Source organism: Maylandia zebra, linkage group LG23 (assembly GCF_041146795.1).
Source record: "Maylandia zebra isolate NMK-2024a linkage group LG23, Mzebra_GT3a, whole genome shotgun sequence".
NCBI lineage: Eukaryota > Metazoa > Chordata > Actinopteri > Cichliformes > Cichlidae > Maylandia > Maylandia zebra.
In genome coordinates, this window is record NC_135188.1 from 21,577,743 (window position 1) to 21,597,152 (window position 19,410).

Below are 19,410 nucleotides of genomic sequence, written 5' to 3' on the forward strand. Positions count from 1 at the left end.
AATTCATGACTTCATCACCATTTTTAAGGTTAATTAATATCTTACTCTTGCATAAAGTACCTTTTAAGGATCCACAGGGACCTTAAAGGAGTGCCCTTACACCTATAGAAACTGTGTGTTTGTGTTGCCCCTGGGAGCCCATTGAGAGCGTTTCACAGCTTTAAACGTTATTTGAGGAAGGCTGGAGGCCCCAAAGAAGGAGCTGCCACTCAAGCTTAACATCAGGCTCATACACAGCCTGACAGCTGTCAGTCTCAGCTTCCTGCTCTGTGTGTGTGTTTGGTTAATACTGGCGCTTTAAGTCCTACACACCTATACACACACACAGACACACACACCAACATACACACACAGACAGTCCATTAGCTTGACAAACAGTTAAGGCAGTATTAGAGGTCTGGCAGCTGGATCAATGGGAGACAAATGATAGTCCCCCTCGCGTAGCTCCACGCTGGGGCCTTCAGTCCCATCTGTGTAGCTTCTCGTGTGACCTGCGGTTTAACTCAGGATCACATGACTCTGCGTGAGCGTGCCGGTCACTGACCTGTGCTGACTCCAGAGTTGGCGATGACGGTGGCCTCGGTCCACTGATCGGCGCTGGAGACGGAGTACGAGCGCTGGTGCATCCCCTCCGTGCCGCGGCTGTTGAAGGACACCAAGCTGACGCCGCTCGCCATCTGCGACACCGACGAGCTGCTAGTCACCGAGCCTGAAACACAAAGTGGAGACGTCAATGCGGCATATAAGGAAGATTCAGATACCTGCAGTGTTCACTTATCACTCATAACTTCTGTGAGAAAAGCTGCGTTAGCTTCTCTTTAAGAAACCTCCTTCCTAACAGCTCTCTTTCCTCTGATTGGACAATGACAGGAAGCCTGACGATAGCACCATACACTGAATATACAAAGATGGACATAGCTGTCCTTTGGTTTGTGGACTCCATCACTGGAGGAAGGTGAGTTTTTGGATTGAATTTGTCACGCTCCCCTCTACAGGCTGGGAGCAGTAACTACGGGCTCCATGTACAGTTAGCTCGGCATTCTGATCATTTTAACCAGCTGACTGAAGAAAACTGACACTTGAGCATGTTTCTTATGACCAGAGAATCACATTTAAAGCCCGTGCTGCTATTTAAGCTTCAAACGTCCCGAGCGTGGCACAGATCATCTGCAGACCTGCTCTTCCTTCCTTGGCGTGCACGCACACTCTCATTTACTTCACACAGAAACACGAGGGAGCCATAAAAGGCAGCCTCTCACGAGCCGGCTGCTTAAATCAAACCCTCGAGTCGGTGAGAGGCTGTGTGGTCCAGCAGCAGGGTGAGTCACCCCCACCCTCCTCCTCCTCATTCTCTCATTACAGCTCATTTCTTGGTGCTGGCTGAATGGAGCCAGGACTCTGATGGCATTAATATTCATGACAATAATTAGTACATGGAGTACAGCTCACTGAATATTCATGCTATTAGCTCGGGCCTCCTGCACGCGCGCATGTGTGTGTGTGTTTGTGTGTGAGAGAGAGATTTAAGCCTCATAAGCGCTGCTTTTATGTGTGTGTGTGTGTGTGTGTGTGTGACACGCAGGATTACGCTCTACCTTTTGTTTTACGACGTCTTCCTTCAGGTGATAAGACACGTTTGCTTCGAGGCTGAACTGCAGATTTTTCCCCTCCTCCTTTCAATCAATCTTTATTGACTCAGAACGAACAAAACAACGCTCGTGTTTATGATGTCAGAGCGAGAGTGGCGATTAGAAGCACAATTAGGAAACAAGTGTGTTGATGACGGGCTAATCGCTGCTGAGTGGAGGCGAGACTTCATGTTCACTCCTTTATGTTTTCATATTTCAGCTCATTTTTATTACATCATTTCAATAACGCTGATTCAGTTTTTCCATTATTTAACACAACGCTTTTACCTCCAAACACGTTGTTGGTTTCTACGTGTGAATGCTGACAGTTACATTTAAGCCTTTCAAAGACACTTTTAGAAAATAAATGCAAATTTCTTTTTCTTTATGTTAGTTTGTCTCAATAGAAATCTCAGTTTTAATCATTCTCCCAATAACAGTAGGAGAAATGTGAAAACCTATTGTTGTTATGGTATCATTTTACAAGAAATAGAAAATTGACGTAAAGACTCGTTACTTTAAACTATAACAAATGGACTTCCTGATTGGATGTTTGATAGCAGGAGTGAATATTTTTGAAAACGTAAGTTGCAATAAACTAAATAGAAAACTTTTATTTAGATTTAAATGCATCCTGGTAAATTCCTTATAAGTAATTATGGCTTTTGTTTTGAAAAATTAGATACGTTAGAGCATGCACTTCTAGATGATGAATTCTGATTATTGTAAACGGGTGTTCAGTAAAAAAAAAAAAGTTGAATTTCAGGTAAATCATTGCCGTCCAATCACAGAGGAGGAGGGGTGTGACAAAGATCTCCCTTATACCTATGGCTGAAAGGTTTGAAGGACTGATACAGACGCTCTCAGGTGTCAGTTTGCAGGCCTCACCTGAAGTCTGTCCGAGCTGCAGGCTGCTCATGTCCTTCGTCAGGCCGTTGGTTTTGGGGCTCGGCATGGCGGCACAGGTGGATACGGCGCGCGGTGGCCTCTTCCCCGGGACCTTCACCGTGGTCCTGAGCAGGTCGATTTCCTTCCCGTGGACGTTCTGCATGTAGTCCTGACAAACAGAAGGCAGAATTCAAACTTTGTGTTGAAGTCCCGTAATCTTTAAACCTACATGAATCTCAAACCCATTTTTATTCGTACGAGTATTCAGACATTTTACAACCGTTTAAACCAGAGAAAGCATTTTAAAAATGTAATTACATGCAATCATTGACCAAGCAGGCCCACTGACAGCAAACAAACACATGGGACAACACTTAGAGCACAAAACACAAAGCAAGTAAAATGAAGTGTGCGTGTAAGCGATCTCATCAACACGAGTGGGATTATTTGGGATAATAAACCTCCCAAATCCGTCAAACATACAATGAAAACAAAGCAACACTAATCCCTTAAAGCGGCACTGAAGTGGCCCAACACTCGGACTCTGATTGGCTCTGCCCGTTCGCCAATGTGCCTGAAACAAGAGCGACCACTGTCAGGGGCCTCGGCAGCCCCCCTAGCGAGGAGCCCCCCTCCGGTCCAGACCGGATGGATCAGACAAGAAGTGGTGTTTAATGACGAACGAGAGGCGCTTGTTAAATCCACCCCCACCTCTCTGACGGTGGCAGAGAATCAGTGGTGACCCAAGAGAAGCACGGCACCTTGGGAGGTCGGCCTCCTCTTCAGGATCAAGGTGGTGATGAGAAACAAAGCTTGTGGATTAAAAAGAGAGTCTGATATATATATTTTTAAGACATAGAGAAGGGAAATAAGTGTTGGTTTGGAGAAGAAGGCTATTACAAGTATATATTTTTTTCTATCTGAAGAAAAAATAATTATTTCACATTCTTAACCATTACAAAGAACTATCTAATGGATCCAGATGTTCCATAGCAGGACAATGAGTCGAGAACATCCAGCCAGTGAACCTCTACAAATGTGTATAAAACCAAGCCCCAACTATAAAACAGGACAAAACAAGTCCAGATCAACCCAAAGCGATTCCCAATCCAAGCTAATAAATGAGTCTAAATGTAGGTCAAAACAGCCACAAAAATGGTTCAAAGCAAACTTTATAAAACCAGTTTAAAATATGTCCAAACCAATCAAGGTCAAAACCAGACAAAAGCAAAGCAATAAAAGCCAAAACAAACTATTTAAAACTAAGATAAAACCAAAGGGAAACACCGAACCTAAAAACACTCCAAAGACGTACCCAAAGCCAAGTACAAAACCAAGTGGGAGTTTGTCTAAATAGTGTCCAAAAACATAACCCAAAATCAGTCCAACGTAACGACTGAAATCCAACCTCAGAGCAGATACCTGATCTAAGCAACATGAAGTTATTTTGATTTACCTGAAAAAAAGAAAAACTGAGCCACAACTTCCTGCATCGCCTCCTTTTCACTATTTATGAATGTCGAAAAATTGTAATAAGCCATAAGACGATAACCTGTTCCAGTGTATTCTGGCAAATACCAAACCCTCTTTCACTTTCCACTTGGATTCCTCACCTAAACTCAACCAAAGCTTGACACCAACTAATAAAGTTTCTTATTTTTCCCCATTTTTGTCAATGTTGTGTTCATCTCTGACACACTACAGCTTTCATTAGAGCTGCGCTGCTCTATACAGTTGAAGTAATTACTGTTAAATGCAAACTGTTCGTGGCATTATTTCAGAAAGCATCCTCGGTTTGCTGTTATTGCACAGACTTGGATAATAATGCACACATTTATAACACACGCACACTCTTTCAGTGTTTCCCGCCTCCCTCTGGCAGCTCGGCTGACAAAAGGCCAATTCAAAGCCAAGTGCTCTCGACGGTGTCTTAACAAGCCACTGGAGAGCCCTCGAGCCAGGGGCCCGCTGGGTAAACCCTCCACACCCACACAAATGCGCACACACTCACACACACACCCCTCCGACAGATTGACCGAGGTAATTGAGTCTCCATTTGCATCTGAGAGCTTTCATCATCGGCCCGATCGTCCACACCACGCAGCGGCGTCCAGGACGGATGTGTGTATCGACCAAACAAACCGACAGCAGGTGGTGACGAGTGTGTGTGTGTGTGAGAGAGGACGAGAACATGTTGTCAGCTTATGAACGCGGAAGAAAGAAAGTGTATTTAAGAGTGTGTGTGTGTTTGCGTGCAGTCAGTATAAATGGACGCATTAACGGCAGCATCAGTGTGAAAAATGCAACATGAACTGAGAGCTGGATACTGCTGACGCCAAAGGAAACATGAATCCATAAAGAGCGAACTACTTCACAACACGATCGATTGGTAAACAGACGACAGCAGATAAAGGAGAAGAAGAAGAAGCTCTGCGATCAGACTGAAAATGTGGAGAAAGTGATGAAGGTGCAGAGATGACAGGTACAAAACCTAATTTAATAACAGTTACAAAGACAAGTACAAAGTTGCTCCATAACTAGCCCGAACAGGTCCAAAACCAGGTCAGAACCAAATGCACAACCCAGACTAAACATGTCCAAAACAAAGTCACAAACCAAGCCCAAAACCCAGACTAAACATGTCCAAAATCAGGTCACAAACCAAGTCTAAAAAGTAGGCTGAACAGGTCTAAAACTAGGTCCCAAACAAAATCTAAACATGTCCAAAACCAGGTCAGAAAGAAGTGCAAAGGCTAGCCTAAACACGTCCACGTTGAAAACCATGTATAAAAATCGGTGCAATACCAAGTACAAAGTCAAAAACAAAACCACCTTAAATAAGTTTAAAACTAAGCCTAGGACCTACCTGAACAAGCCCAAAACCAGGTCAGAAACCAGTGTCAAAAAACCTGAAGAGATCTATAATCCATGTTCAAACCTAAAGCCTAAACGAACTTAAACACATTACATAACAGGTTTTTATGGTTTGTGTTATAAATTACATCTGTTGATATGCAAACTGTAAATGTACATTGCTTTTAATGCAAAATTATCTCAATAGACAGAAAACTGTAGTGTCTTCAAGTTATTATCTAAAGACTAAAAACTGAACTTGCATTTAAGATTCACTGAAGTTAGAACTTTCTATTCTAATTCTAATCAATTATTACTTTTACTGCTGGATTTCGTTTTGAACATTTGGATTTGGGATGTTTAAAAATGAATGTTTTAAGACCATCTTGGTTTCTATCTTGTGTTCACTCAGCGTTGGTTAGCTCTTTGCCTTAGTTTCAGGCTTATGAACACAAAAAAAGAAAAGAAAAACTGACTTCTAATCATTCTTTCTTGCACAAGAGTTTCTAAAAAATCTCTGCTCTTAAGTGCTCTTAACAACTCTCACTGCTCAGAGTCACATCGTGACAAGAGGCGATTAATTACTCTCGCCTTTTGTTGGCCTGATCTTCTCCTCTTTAGACTTTTCTTGGCAATTAGGTGGCATCTATTGCCATCCACTTAATTAGCGGCATTAATGTGATTTCTTTGCACATAGTCGGGCAATTAGTGGTGCTGATTGAGTTTCATTCGATTAGCCTCCGCAAACACGTTAATTGACGCCGGAGCTGCAGATGCAAAGCATTCAGGAAAACCTGGCTTTTGGTGCTGGAGGGGGTTTGTGTGTGTTGATGTGTTAAGTGATGAGTTTTAACACTAATTTACTGCATCAGCTGCTCTAATGGCTGATGGACGTGTGCAGTTTGGTGAAGTGTGGATATGTCTGAGCAAATCATTTGTGATTTAATGTTTCTGCAGATAAAAACAATAGTCAATTAGTCAAGAACAGCATAACAATAATCTGCAACTTCTAAAATGCGCTAATCATTGTTCATTTAGGTCATTTTTCAACCTAAAACAAATATTTTCAGGTTCTAAGATACTTTTTTGTCTGTCGGTGGGTTAAAACAAGAAAATCCAGGCAACATGGAGGGGACCTTTCATGCTTTTCTGATCAGCTTTGCACAAAACAAGCCATCCGTTGTCAAACAAAACAATCTGAATCCTGAAGAGATCAAACATGATGTCCAAGCAACCCTGAATCAGTGAAATGAAGGCTAAAACCAGTTCAAATAAGTCCAAAAAACCATCCAAAACACATAATTACTGAGCAGAGACCAACAAGAATGAAAAGAAAGCGAGCATACTCCTAAATTACAATGTTTCTAAATCAGATGTCTATAGAGTCCTTTACTCATTTTTTCCACAGTATTTTTCACTCCCATCTCTTGTAGTGACCCCAGCACTATCAAGTGGTCAATCAACTGTTTTCCAACCGCTCCATCCACCCCAACCTTATCCTGTCACCTCCAGTGCAGTTCATACATGTATTCCTTTATTGATTCAAAGCAAAAATATCGCCGCTTCATAAGAGATACAGTGGTCCCTCGCTATAACGCGGTTCACCTTTCGCAGCATCGCTGTTTCGTGGATTTTTTTTGTGCAATTTTGCATTTTTTTCCTTTTCTTTTTTTTTTTTTTTTACAGCACATTGTGTCCTGATTGGCTGTAGACCATTGTCAATCAATCTCATGCCGTGTCTCCTGTACAGTACAGAATGCGTCCAGCTGGTCAAATTTCTTCGATCACTAGTAGTGTGACTCTGAAGTGCTGTACTGTATGTTTGTAAGTTTTCCCCCAACAAACACAATCATGTTGACAAAACGTTTTGCACCATCAAAAGCAACCGTGGGTGGTTTCATTCTATAATACTGAACTTATTATTCTACGAAGGTTTGAACTTTGAGTGTTTAAATAAGAGAGAAAAGTGTGAAAATATTCGTGCCTGACTGAGAAAAGTGTATAAAGTGTGTAGTGAGGAGTTTTGTAGCCTTAACACATGTATAATAATTGTAAAATAAACTTGGCTACTTCGCGGATTTCACCTTGCGCGGGCTATTTTTAGAACGTAACTCCCGCAATAAACGAGGGACCACTGTAAACAGTATTTTTAAAAAATAATCAATAAATTTCATTTATGTTTAGTTTAGAATTTGTGATTTTTAGCTTCTAAATATGTGAAATTGGCTTCCTTTCTTTGTTATTTAAAACAGTTTCAGAAAATTCTTCCAGTTTTCGACTGATGAACAGATTAATTAAACCACTTTAAAACGCAATCTTGAACTGAAGAATGCCCACATGGAAAATACGATGTAATTAAAGAAAATTATGAATACATTTTCACAACAAGTAAGAAAGAAAACAAAGTAACCGTATTAACACTATTACACACTGAAATGCTTTTTGTGTTCATTTTTATGATCAAATTTGTGATTTTGTAAAGCATCTTTTTGCACAAAACAACTGTATGTCTACATTTTAACATAAAAGAAAAAGAAGTCAAAATAAAACAAATTGATATGCACTCGTGGCCAAAATTCTTTGAAAACAAAAAAAAAGACAAAAAAACGTTAATTACACAACAAAAATGTGGCAAAAACCTATCTAATCTGACTTCAGACTGAGCAAGAGGACAGAGAGAAAACGAGCAGCAGACAGAGTGAAAGACACAAAAAAGTGTGTGTGTGTGTGTGTGTGTGTGTGTGTGTGTGTGTGTGTGTGTGAGAGATAATAAAGCAGCGTCGGGGGCAGGATATTGTGCCAACAGGGCAGAGAGCTGGGGCAATTAGCAGAGACATTACAGATGATATTCACATCATCAGCGCCGACGTGGGCAAACAGATGACGAGTCCTAATTAATACACAAGCCATCAACACACACACACACACACACACACACACACACACACACACACACACACACACACACACACACACACACACACACACTCGCAGGGGAGAGATGAAGAGCAGCAGATAGATGGAGGTCAGTGCAGGCTGGCAGAGCGCTGCAGTCTAATAAGCATTCACAGTGGCTGTATGTGTTTGTGCAATTGTGTATGTGTCTTACGTGTAGGCTCGGGTGATAGGTGAGCAGACCGTTGTCACACAGCGTCACGTACTTCTTCTTCCACTCCTTGTTGAGGGATTTACCGCTCCTCTTCAGCAGCATGCCCTGCAGAAAACACACAGATAAACACACTGTCAGCACACGCCTTTCAATGCAGCTGTGCACTTTGAACATAAACAGCATCATCATCTGCAAAAGAAATTTCTGAACTCCACTATGATAATCCGCAGCCTCTCCGATAAGTTCCTCGGTATGTAGATGTACTCCATCGTCGCTGTCTTGAACGGCAGCTCTGCAGCGTCGGTGAGCTCGACCAGCTCTGGTTAAAGTGGCCATCAAGCGCCCAAGCACACCGACAGAGCAAAAGTAGAACAGCTGTGGCGCACCATTATGGTCAAGTGGGAGTACATACAGGGAAGATGCCACAATCCAAACAGGCAGTGTATGCTCGCTGTTGTCACCCAAAGTGAGGCCAAAATGGTCATGCAGTGAGCTCTGGTGTCATTTTTGTAACCTGACTAAATCTGTTAATAAAATACTTTGACGACGTCGCTTCTTTTCTTCATTTCTTGACATTAAAAATTTATAATAGCTTTGTAGAGATATTATTGAAGGTAATGAATGTGTTAATGGAAAGGTTGGAACAGCTGAAGGTGAACAGTACAACCATTTTGAGAAATGAACAGATTACCAACTTATTTGATGGTTTCAATGTTAAATTTGGTGATGATACAGAAATTACTGGTTTGATCACAGGAGATTTGACTCTTTACATGGTAGTTTTCTTCAGTTAATGAAAAAAGAATCTTTGATTTCAAAGTGAGCAGGAAGACATCCCAATAGAAAGTTACTGACAGTGAAGTCTTGCTGGAAATGAATGGAAATATTTAGGGACTCATTTAGGAAAACCTAGCTTTTTCGTGCTGGGGGGGATTCGTGTGTATGCTTAAGATCCGACTGTGATCCAGTCTTTGGCAATATCAAACAAACAAAACTATAAGCACACTTTAGCCTCAAATGTCTCTGTGATTTCACATACAGAACCAAAAAGAGAGTAAAAAAAACACAACTCCATTCAAAAGTGGACAAAAAATATATGGAAATTATTGTCCACTTTTGAGTCCTAATTGTGCATTTTAAAGCCTCTCGATTCCTCGATCTTTGTGCGCGCTGGAGCTAAATGACGTCCAGAATCGGCTGAGTGAAGCTAATGAGCGAAACGAGAGAAACAACATTTAAAAGATCAGAGATGAGAGGAGCTGGATGTGAATAGATGGAAGGAAATCAGCGCTCATTTAATTGTCTGACTATCTTTTTGTTCGCTCTCTCTCCTACGCACATCAGCTGCGGCTGACTGACCGTTTAGGCCAAGCGATCGCCCGCTCACCGCCCACACTTCATTAGGAGAGAGAGAGAGCAGGAAGGTCAAAGAGAAGGCGAGAGAGCGGGATCAAAATAGGAGAAAGAAGCAGAAAAAAAAGAGGAGGCAGAGGGAAGAGGGGGAGGAGGGGGGATAAAACTGTCCGCTGATTAGCAATTACAGCCGCGCTGCCACGCGTGTCACTTCACTGGACCTCTACAACATTAACACTCCGACAGAGGGTATTAATAGAGTCCAGCCGTGAAGGGAGGAAGAGGGGGAGTTAGAGGAAGATGAGGAAGTGGGGAGTGAGACGGACAGGCCAGGCTGATGGACAGAAGCCTGCTCGCCGGCGCCCCGGCCGCTCAGCTTTCATTAAGGCGGTCAGTAGTGGTGGGATAGCGCGGTAGGCCCGGGGTGACCCTCGCCGCCAGTGATGGTGCATTCAGTGTAATTGGCGGTGACATAATGCCATGAAGAAACGTCTCAGAGTGACAGAAGCAGGGGAGGAAAGGACAAGATGGCGAGCTATGAAAGAAAGGAGACCAATTTTTACCCTGGAAGGTCTAAAATACATTTTCAAGAGTAATATATGAGACTGAAATTCGTCTTGTAAGGATGACACCAGAGGCAAAGTAGAAAATAAAAGATTGAATAAACTAGAAATACCCCAGAAAGGCCTTTAGTTTTGTATTAATAAAATAATACACCTCTATTACAGACAGTGAAACACAGAGTAAGGTTGGGTAGGACACCGTTTTACATTTAGAGACTGTTTAAAAAAAGGATATAACCCATTGTTTTCAGAAGATCCAATCTAAATTCTCAAGGCTGGTGTTTTGTCCACAGCCTTATTGGATTTTGGGGCCAGAAGTGAACAAGTTGATAAGTGATAAGTTTAATTTGATCGGCCAACTTCAGGAAACCTGCAAAAGGGTAGGTAGATTCTACAGTTTCCTGCACCAAACCTTGAGCTAACCTTCTAACCTTCTGTTAGTGCCATTAACAACACAAGCCTTTTTGTGTGACAACAACACAGCAAGCCAAATTAGCTACAGTTCCTCTAACGTCCATTTGAGTGAGTCAGCTTCAGACTCTAAGATGACCAACTTTACAGCAGAAATAAATATGTTTATGACATCTTGACATTCTACTTTTGCATCTTTTTGGCTACAAGATACCAAAATGACAATGGACATTAAGCTAAGCTATGTCGATGTCTTATTAACAGTCTGTCTTCAGCTCAGACATCAAGTGATACTTCAAAGCTGTTACTGCTAACAATGAGAATTAACCTACATTTGTCAGGATTATGTTTCATTTAAAATCATATTTAGAGCCCAAAAACACATAATAGAGACCGATAGAAGCATGTCTTGAGTGGAACATTCCTTTAAATTGTATAATTATATCACCATAAAACCCCCCAAAAATACAGTGATATATAATTTAGGTCATATCAGAATAGATGTTCAAATGTCCTGCTGGTATTACAGACAGTGAACTCCCCACAGACACTCGACAGCAGTGATTCCACTAATTTCAGCTCATGTCACGAGGAAGTGAAACAGAGCAGTGTGTATGCGTGTGTGTAACAACAGGGCTTCCCCACGGTGCGCTAAACACGACTTGACGAGCTTCCTGCTGCTCTGAAGTGAAAGCTGCCGGCAGCCGTGCAGCTGTCAGGCCAGCTGATCATCCATTACTGCCTGTTAGTGAGCGAGCGCCAACATGTTTCCCGGCAGAGCCAGCCAGCCAGAGAGGACGTGTGTTTACATGACGACCATCATCCAATAAGACTTCAGGTCAGATAACTGTGGTGCGGGCTTTTCAATTATAATCCATCAGACGGATCATTTAACAGATAAATCTACAGTCTCAACACTCAAGAGGGATTTTTATTGTCAAGGGACGGGTGATTGAAATTAGAGTCACTCATGTAAACTCACCTTGACAAGTAAACACTGGCGATAATCATTTGAAGCAAAGAATACTTTAAGATTGTTAAGAAAATATATTAAGATGCTGAAGGAAAGAAAAGAGGAATAAAGAACCTGTGACAGTAACCAACCAAGAAAAAAAGATAGCACTGACTAAACCTCTGAATTATTAGACACTTTAAGCCTTAAGAAGGCAGTTGGTGGAATTTGGAGTTGGTGCATGCAGCTATTTTCATACAGATGTTAGTTTTTATAAGTAGCTGTATGCTCAAAAAGCTCAGCTGTTTAGTTATTGTTTCTTCAGAACATCAAGCTTGTTGCAAAGGTCAGTGTCCTTTCCTTCAGTTCTTTATTAGAGCTCTAATTTAAAAAATAAAGGATACTATGCGCTGGATCTATTTTGTCTACACTTGTTGGAGATTTTCTGAGCGTTTGAGTCCAAAATGTGAATGTCTGGAAGCTTAAATAAGGTTTTCTTTAATGGTCTTTATATTTGATTCAGTTGAATTTTTCACTCTGAAATAAAAAGTTTTCTGTACATTAAATGGAAGGAAAACAATTTATTAAGCACATAAACTGCTCAGCTGTTTCTTATTTCACTGGCTTGAAAAGTCATGCCCTTCACCTGGATCAAGGATTCGACAGAGACCCTTTGGGCCAACGCCTCTTTAACCATCTGAGACCTGATATGTTGTTGCTAAAGATAACATGATAAAGGTGAAAACTCTATCTAGAATCTCTCCAAAAATGCTAGATCCAGATCAACTCCTAAAATTTATCACGCCTGTGGGGCCAAGTAAACCTTTGTTAAAAGGTTTTTTGTCCATAGCTTTATGAGTATCCCTGCTAACAAAAAAGGAAAGCAATAATAACTTCCACAGCGGATATGATCGTTCAAAATACCCCTGAAAAATATGGTTTAATATGGCAATTACATCTGTACAGACTGTGAAAGCAAATGTGATTAAAAAAAAAAGATACATGATACAAAATACATATATTGCAGAGCAATATTTAATTTTAAAGTGTAAAAGAGTAGGAACAGAAGGATCTAATCCCGCTTTTGAATTTCTGTCCATTTAAACAGACAGAAATTCCCTACAAAGCCCCAGTTTTAGCTTTTAAAGGGTCAAAATTGTTTTCTGCCCTTCAGTCTGTTTTTATCCTTTCTGGCTTAAAGTTAGATCACTACTACCTGAAATAATCCTCTAGCTGTTCTGTATAATTAATTTTACGGATATTTTCCACTAGGGCTGGGTATCGTCACTGATTTCTAGCATCGATTCGATTCCGATTCGATTAGAATTGGGGGAATTTTGCCTCAGACAGTCAGAATATTATAATTCAGATCATGCATCAGTACATTTCCATGTTTTTATATCTACAAAAAGAAAGCTGACACTTGCGAGACTTTATCAAGGGTGTAAGCATCACAGCAGATGCCTTTGTGTCAAAGTAACTGAGGATAAAACACAGAAAAACATGAAGGTGATTTTCCTGGCCTGGGATTTCTAAAAATATTCTGCAGTAGATCAAAAACGAAAGAAAACCATGGATCAACATATGAACATTATGCTGCTGAAGTGAAGCAGAGCAAAGTCACAGAGGTTGGATTAGAGACACGGCCAAGCGTTTTGCAATTTTGCATAATTTAAAGTTTTAATTTGCTCAGTAGCCTTTTGAACAGCAGATATGAGGCTCTCTGTTCGGAAGTAAGTAAAAGGAAAAAAAACAGCAGCCGACATCACTGTAAACAACGGTAGACTTGTGCGTGACAAGCAAGTGAATAATGCAGAAAAAAGATTTTTAGACAGGAAACTGTTCTTGAAGTACACTGAGAGAGAGAGAGAGAGAGAGAGAGAGAGAGAGAGAGAGAGAGAGAGAGAGAAGTGTGATTTTATTGTGGTGGAAGCAAAACAGCATGACGATGTGTTTGTGAAGCGTAGTTTGGATCTTCTTTTGCTGCTGGTTCGGTCAATATTGTTTGGAGTGAGATAAAACCTACAGCTTCAGAATCAGCGCAAAAAGGGCGTAAACACAAAATCAGCGAGCTGTCGGCTTTCAGCCCCGACCGTGTCCGTGCCATCGGGTGAGAAAGGCGACATCTCACTGATTCTGATCCGTCGGTGGTAGGGGTGGGTTTTAATAATCGATTCATCGATTAAAAGTGATTCTGGCTTGGATAACGTGATATCGATTCATAAAAATTCTTTTTTATATAAATGTATTTTTCCTTTTGCTCACTTCCCTGTATCCCCATGTAATGTCTGTGCTATATGTGTAAGGTCGGGGGGGGGGGGGGGGGGGTGTCCCATTTCACTGCAGGGCAACCTGCATGTGACGAATAAAGCTTTGATTGATTGACTTCCGAAAAGAAAACCTAATTTCTGCCGTTCAATACTGAACAAATGTAAACTTTTTAAAATTATGCAAAATGCAAAACGCTTAGCCGTGTCTCTAATAAAACCGCTGTAGAATAGAATAGAATAGAATAGCCTTTATTGTCATTGTACAGAGTACAACGAAATTGGAGTGCCACTCCCTTGGTGCAAGTTTCAATAATAAATATAAATGTAAAATATAAAAAGTACAAAAAAAACAATCGTAAGTACTCAAACAATAGTATGTACAATATATACAGGATAGCAGCATTAATATAATGACAGTGACAGTATGGAATAGGTTCAATTGTTTTTGTGCTTATTTACTACGGTGATAGCTCTGGGAAAGAGGCTATCCCTGAATCTGTTTGTCCTGGTTTTATGTGACCTGTACCGTTGGCCTGATGGTAATAGTTCAAACAGTTGGTTGCTGGGGTGAGAGTAGTCCTTGATGATATTGCCAGCTCTGCTGAGGTACCGAGAGTTTGCAGTGACCTCCAGGCTGGGCAGAGAGCAGCCAGTGATCTTCTGGGCTGTGTTGATGACCCTCTGCAGTACTTTCCTGTCTGCAGCTGAGCACCCTGCATACCATGTAGTTATGCCGTACGTTAGGATGCTCTCTATGGTGGCTCTGTAAAATGTCACCAGCAGCCTCTCCTCCAGGTTGTTCCTCCTGAGCACTCTCAGAAAGTGGAGACGCTGCTGGGCCTTTTTAACCACCGCTGTAGTATTTGCAGTCCAGGAGAGGTCATCAGATATCTGCACGCCCAGAAACCTCATGGAGTGTACCCTCTCCACACAGCTCCCGTGAATGTAAAGTGGGGCCGGGTCTGCTCTGCCCTTCCTGAAGTCCAAGATAAGCTTCTGTAGCTTCAGAGGTAATGTTCATAAATTGATTAATGGTTTTCTTTCGTTTTTGATGTACTGCAGAATATTTTTATAAAATCCCAGGCCAGGAAAATCACCTTCATGTTTTTCTGTGTTTTATCTTCAGCTACTTTGACACAAAGGCATCTGCTGTGACGTTTACACCTTTGATAAAGTCTTGCGTGCTCAGCTTCCTTTTTATAGATACAAATTATAATTATAATATTTCTGACTGTCTGAGGGAAAATTTCCCAGATTCAAATCGAATTGAATCGAATCGAATTGAATCGAATCGATTCAGGACCTTGTGAATCGGAATAGAATCGATTCTAGAATCAGTGACGATACCCAGCCCTAGTCGGCGGGTCCGCGCTGTGTGTTTACGTCTTTGTGCAGAATACCTGCTCTCATTTACTGTTTTAGCTGTTTGGTGGTTGTTGTAAATTGTTTGAGGTTCAACCTGAAATTCTGGCGTTTCGGGCAAAATAAATTTATATTAAAAGATCGATTCAGGATTTTAAAGAATTGATATCACGTTATCCAAGCTAGAATCAATTTTAATGGATAAATCGATAATCAAAACCCACCCCTAATTTTCACAGCCTGACATCAAAAATGTATTCTGATGTGTTTTGGTTGCATAATAGAAGAAAAGAATTAAAAATCAGTGGGGAAAAAATGTTGCTTTCATCTACATTTTGTGTTAATAGACCTCTCTGCATTGAATCATATCTGTTATTAACCTCTGTCTCTCTTCCACAGCATGCCTTTCATCCTGTCTTCCTTCTCTCACCCCATCCGGTCGCAGCAGATGGCCCCGCCCCTCCCTGAGCCTGGTTCTGCTGGAGGTTTCTTCTTGTTAAAGGGGAGTTTTTCCTTCCCACTGTCGCCAAAGTCCTTGCTCATTGGGGTCATATGATTGTTGGGTTTTTCTCTGTATCTATTATTGTACGATCTACTGTACAATATAAAGTGCCTGGAGGCGACTGCTGTTGTGATTTGGCGCTGTATAAATAAAATTGAATTGAATACATTTTAAGATTTTACCTGAATCCTAAAACAAAAAGTGAAATATTTTTGCACTACAGGATCAAAAGAGAAAGTAAATTGAAACAAGACAATGGAGCATTAAGAGGTGGATGGTTGATCACCACCAAACGAAACTGAGAGATGAACCAACATCTTTCACAGACCTTCACCTAAACCCGGGTTTTGGGGAGGGAGACGTCAGTGGATTAATTTTGTCCATTCATCCTGAGGATGACAAGCGATCAGTTTGTGCGAGAGGAAGGCTAATTGAACGCCACGTTGAAATCCTCATGATGGGTAATATCTTTCATTATTCACCTCCCCGAGCTTAGTGACACACTTATTTTACCTTCAGGAGGAGGAGAGGGGGGAGCAGCTATGACAGCTCACAAGGTCTCCACATTGGAAAATAGATGTGGGGAGATAAATACATCCTCAGATATACTCTCTCCCCTCCGACTGAGGCACTTCTCCGCCCTGGTGAAGTATTGTGGGGTAGTGCTTAGGAAAAGGTCGCTAGCTCCAGGGAGCGGGAAGATGAAGTCATTTGTTAAGCAACAGAAAACGTCCGAGGGCATCAATGAGGATTCTTCTCTGGAGAACAAAACAAAGGGGCATGAAGGGTCTGTGTTGGGTTTCAGTCGGAAAGAAAGCAAACAAGGATGGATAGACAAATAGATGTAGACAGACAACCCCCCAAAAAACAAAACTCCCCGAGACACTCTCTACCTTCACTTCTTTGCCTCGGTTGAAGTATTGTGGGGTAATGCTTAAGAAAAGGTCGCTAGCTCGGGGGAAGCCAAGAGATGAAGTCATTCGTTAGACGACGCATCGGAAAGGCTCGTACCTGAGGGTCTCTGATTAAAGACCACAGCTGTCACATGTCCGGCATGTTCGAGGACGAACATATTGCACAGAAAATGATTTCTGAGGCGTAAAGGTGTGCTCACAAGACACAACTTTTACCTCTTTGTCTGAAGCTAAAACTGAGGAACATGAACAGTAACATGAACCATAATTCCTTCTTCCATTGTGTGAGTCAAATTAGAAGGAAAACTTTTCTCCTCTTGGAGGCTGCCTGCCTATTGATACAGACTAATCTACTCTCTAATCACTCAATCACCCCCCTATTTTGCTCAGACAATGGACTCTACCGGGGCCTCCTGAAGAGTGTGACAGCGGATCTTGGAGGAGATACGGGGCAGGCAATATCACTGGACAAACCCTCCACAGAACAGGATGATCTCAAAGGAGCTAAGGCCCTTTTGTTCTTCAACGTCCCTCGAGAGCAGGAGGCTAAATTAGAGGTGTCACCCCCCGCCGACAGAGGAGTGCGAGGGGGGTGACGAGAAAGGGATCCCTTCTGTATCGTGGTGGCCATCTGATCCAGCCTGAGCAGCGTCTGCAGGTCATCTATCATCCTCTCAGACAAGAGGACAGAGTGTGAAATGTTCACTCCTCTAATCTCCAAGAAGACAAAAAGAGAAAATAAAGGAAAGGGGCCGATGCTGTCTGACTTACTCCAGGTAAATATCCTCTTTGTGGGAAGCAACTGAAAGCTCTTTGACCCCCTGCTGCAGGTCATAGTAGGTAGATCTTCTTCACAGTGGTTTAGAGTAGACTGGTGCCGTTTGTCACAGATTAGAAAACGAATCAGAAAATCCGGGTGGACTTTTCAAAGGCAGTCCAAAACTAAAGATCATGTCTTTATGGATGACTTGAAAGTGCAATCACTAGGTCCTGGAATTAGGCTCTTTTGAATGTAGGAACTTTTTTGCAGTTTTACTAATTGTTGAAGACAATGTTGCCTTTGAGTTCTTACAACTCAAATCTTTTTTCACCCTCCAAGATATGATGCGACACTGACAACTGTCACTTAAAGTGTAAACAACGACAAAACATCTAAACATCTGTGCTACCAAGATGGAAAATTAAACTGTAAGAACACAAAAAGTAATTTTGCTCTACCAACCACTGAACTTCGTGGCTCCCAATACTATAATTCCTGGAATTCCATATATCCATCGCCTTTGGTTTATCTGAACTTGGGCAGCAAGCTAATCAAAGATTTTTTAGAGATCCTTCTTTCAAGCTTCTCGCTTTCCAGTTCCTTCTGGGAAATTCCATAGCATTCCCAGACCAGAAAAGATATATAAACTCTTCAGCAGGTCGTGGGTTTACCCTGGGGTTTCTTCATATTTGGGCTTGCTTCTAAAACCACCAAAGGGAGCTATCCTAACTATAAACCTGAACTACCTTTCAACATTAACCACTGGCATTCTTATCTGGTAACTGTCTGCAGATGCTTAACCTCCAGGTATTTCCCTGAATGGCTTAGTCTGAACGTCGTCAGGGATTGGTTTTTAGAAAGTGTACAGCTAATGTGAGCATGCTAGCAGGTAGTCTTCCATTACTGTTCTCTTTGTCTCCTTCTCTCATCTTGCAATGTATTAATGTATTTCCGGTTTTCAAACTAAATATGAATCAAACATCACTCATTGATACCTGACAAAAACAAGCCCTTTTTGCTTTTTCTGACAAAAGGTTAAAAATGTGATAATAAAAGTCAAATTATTTATGATGGGTTTTGCTTGAGAATTGACATACAGGGTGTTAAGTGCCTGCATTTAGTGTGGACAAGGTTTTTTTCTTGTGTTGAGAAAGGTTAATGTAATTATTTTTGGGCTTTTATTTGACAGTGAAAAGTGAAATAAAATAAGAAATGTGGGTGGGGAGGCTATTAATGACACCACATGGAGTTTACATCTTGTTACTTTGTTCCCACAGATTCGTCCACAGGTTGGTGTTTTTGCACTTAAAATTGATTGAATATTCATTTTTCAGCCAAGACCCTATTTATGATTATTTCTTCGCAAACTAAGGATTAAAATCAAATTAAACTGTGAGTGTTCTGGATGCAGAGTTATTAAGATTTATTTTCCATGATTAAAACAACAAATAAAGGAAACTGAACGGCCCTGGTGGAGCTCCAGTTCTTTTGATTCATTTCTTTCCATGTGGTTCTTGACCTGATCACTACAAAGGATGACAGGAATTAAAAAAAACAAGATTTGTTGCCTCGAAGTAAACAGTAAAAATCATTAAAAAACCACCACAGCAGAGGGCAAACCCCATAACTACCATCAAAACACACTGACAGCCACGCAGCAGCTTCAGGCTCCATGACAAGGTCACTGTTGATGAGGCAAGGACAGCGAAGGGCAAGCCCAGGGGAGCAAGACGCAGACCAGATCAAATAAAACACCACAGAAGAAGAGGGGGGCTGAAGAGGGGCTGATTTATCTGATAAGAGTTCTGGGTAATTAATTAGAAACTCAATTATCCAAACCTTACT

The 19,410-nt window shown here is 41.4% G+C and overlaps 1 protein-coding gene across 9 annotated transcripts in view; it reads right to left on the bottom strand.

Moving 5' to 3' along the window:
- The window catches only part of agap1 (ArfGAP with GTPase domain, ankyrin repeat and PH domain 1), a 187,092-nt gene that overhangs the window by 47,222 nt on the left and 120,460 nt on the right, over window positions 1–19,410 (bottom strand). For all 9 annotated transcript variants that reach the window (XM_076880498.1, XM_076880500.1, XM_076880499.1 and 6 more), the window contains 3 exons: window positions 8,479–8,583; window positions 2,517–2,685; window positions 545–709 (listed from right to left, as the gene is read on the bottom strand). In XM_076880498.1, coding sequence (XP_076736613.1) covers window positions 545–709; window positions 2,517–2,685; window positions 8,479–8,583 — 439 coding nt within the window. The remainder of the gene's footprint in view (window positions 1–544; window positions 710–2,516; window positions 2,686–8,478; window positions 8,584–19,410) is intronic.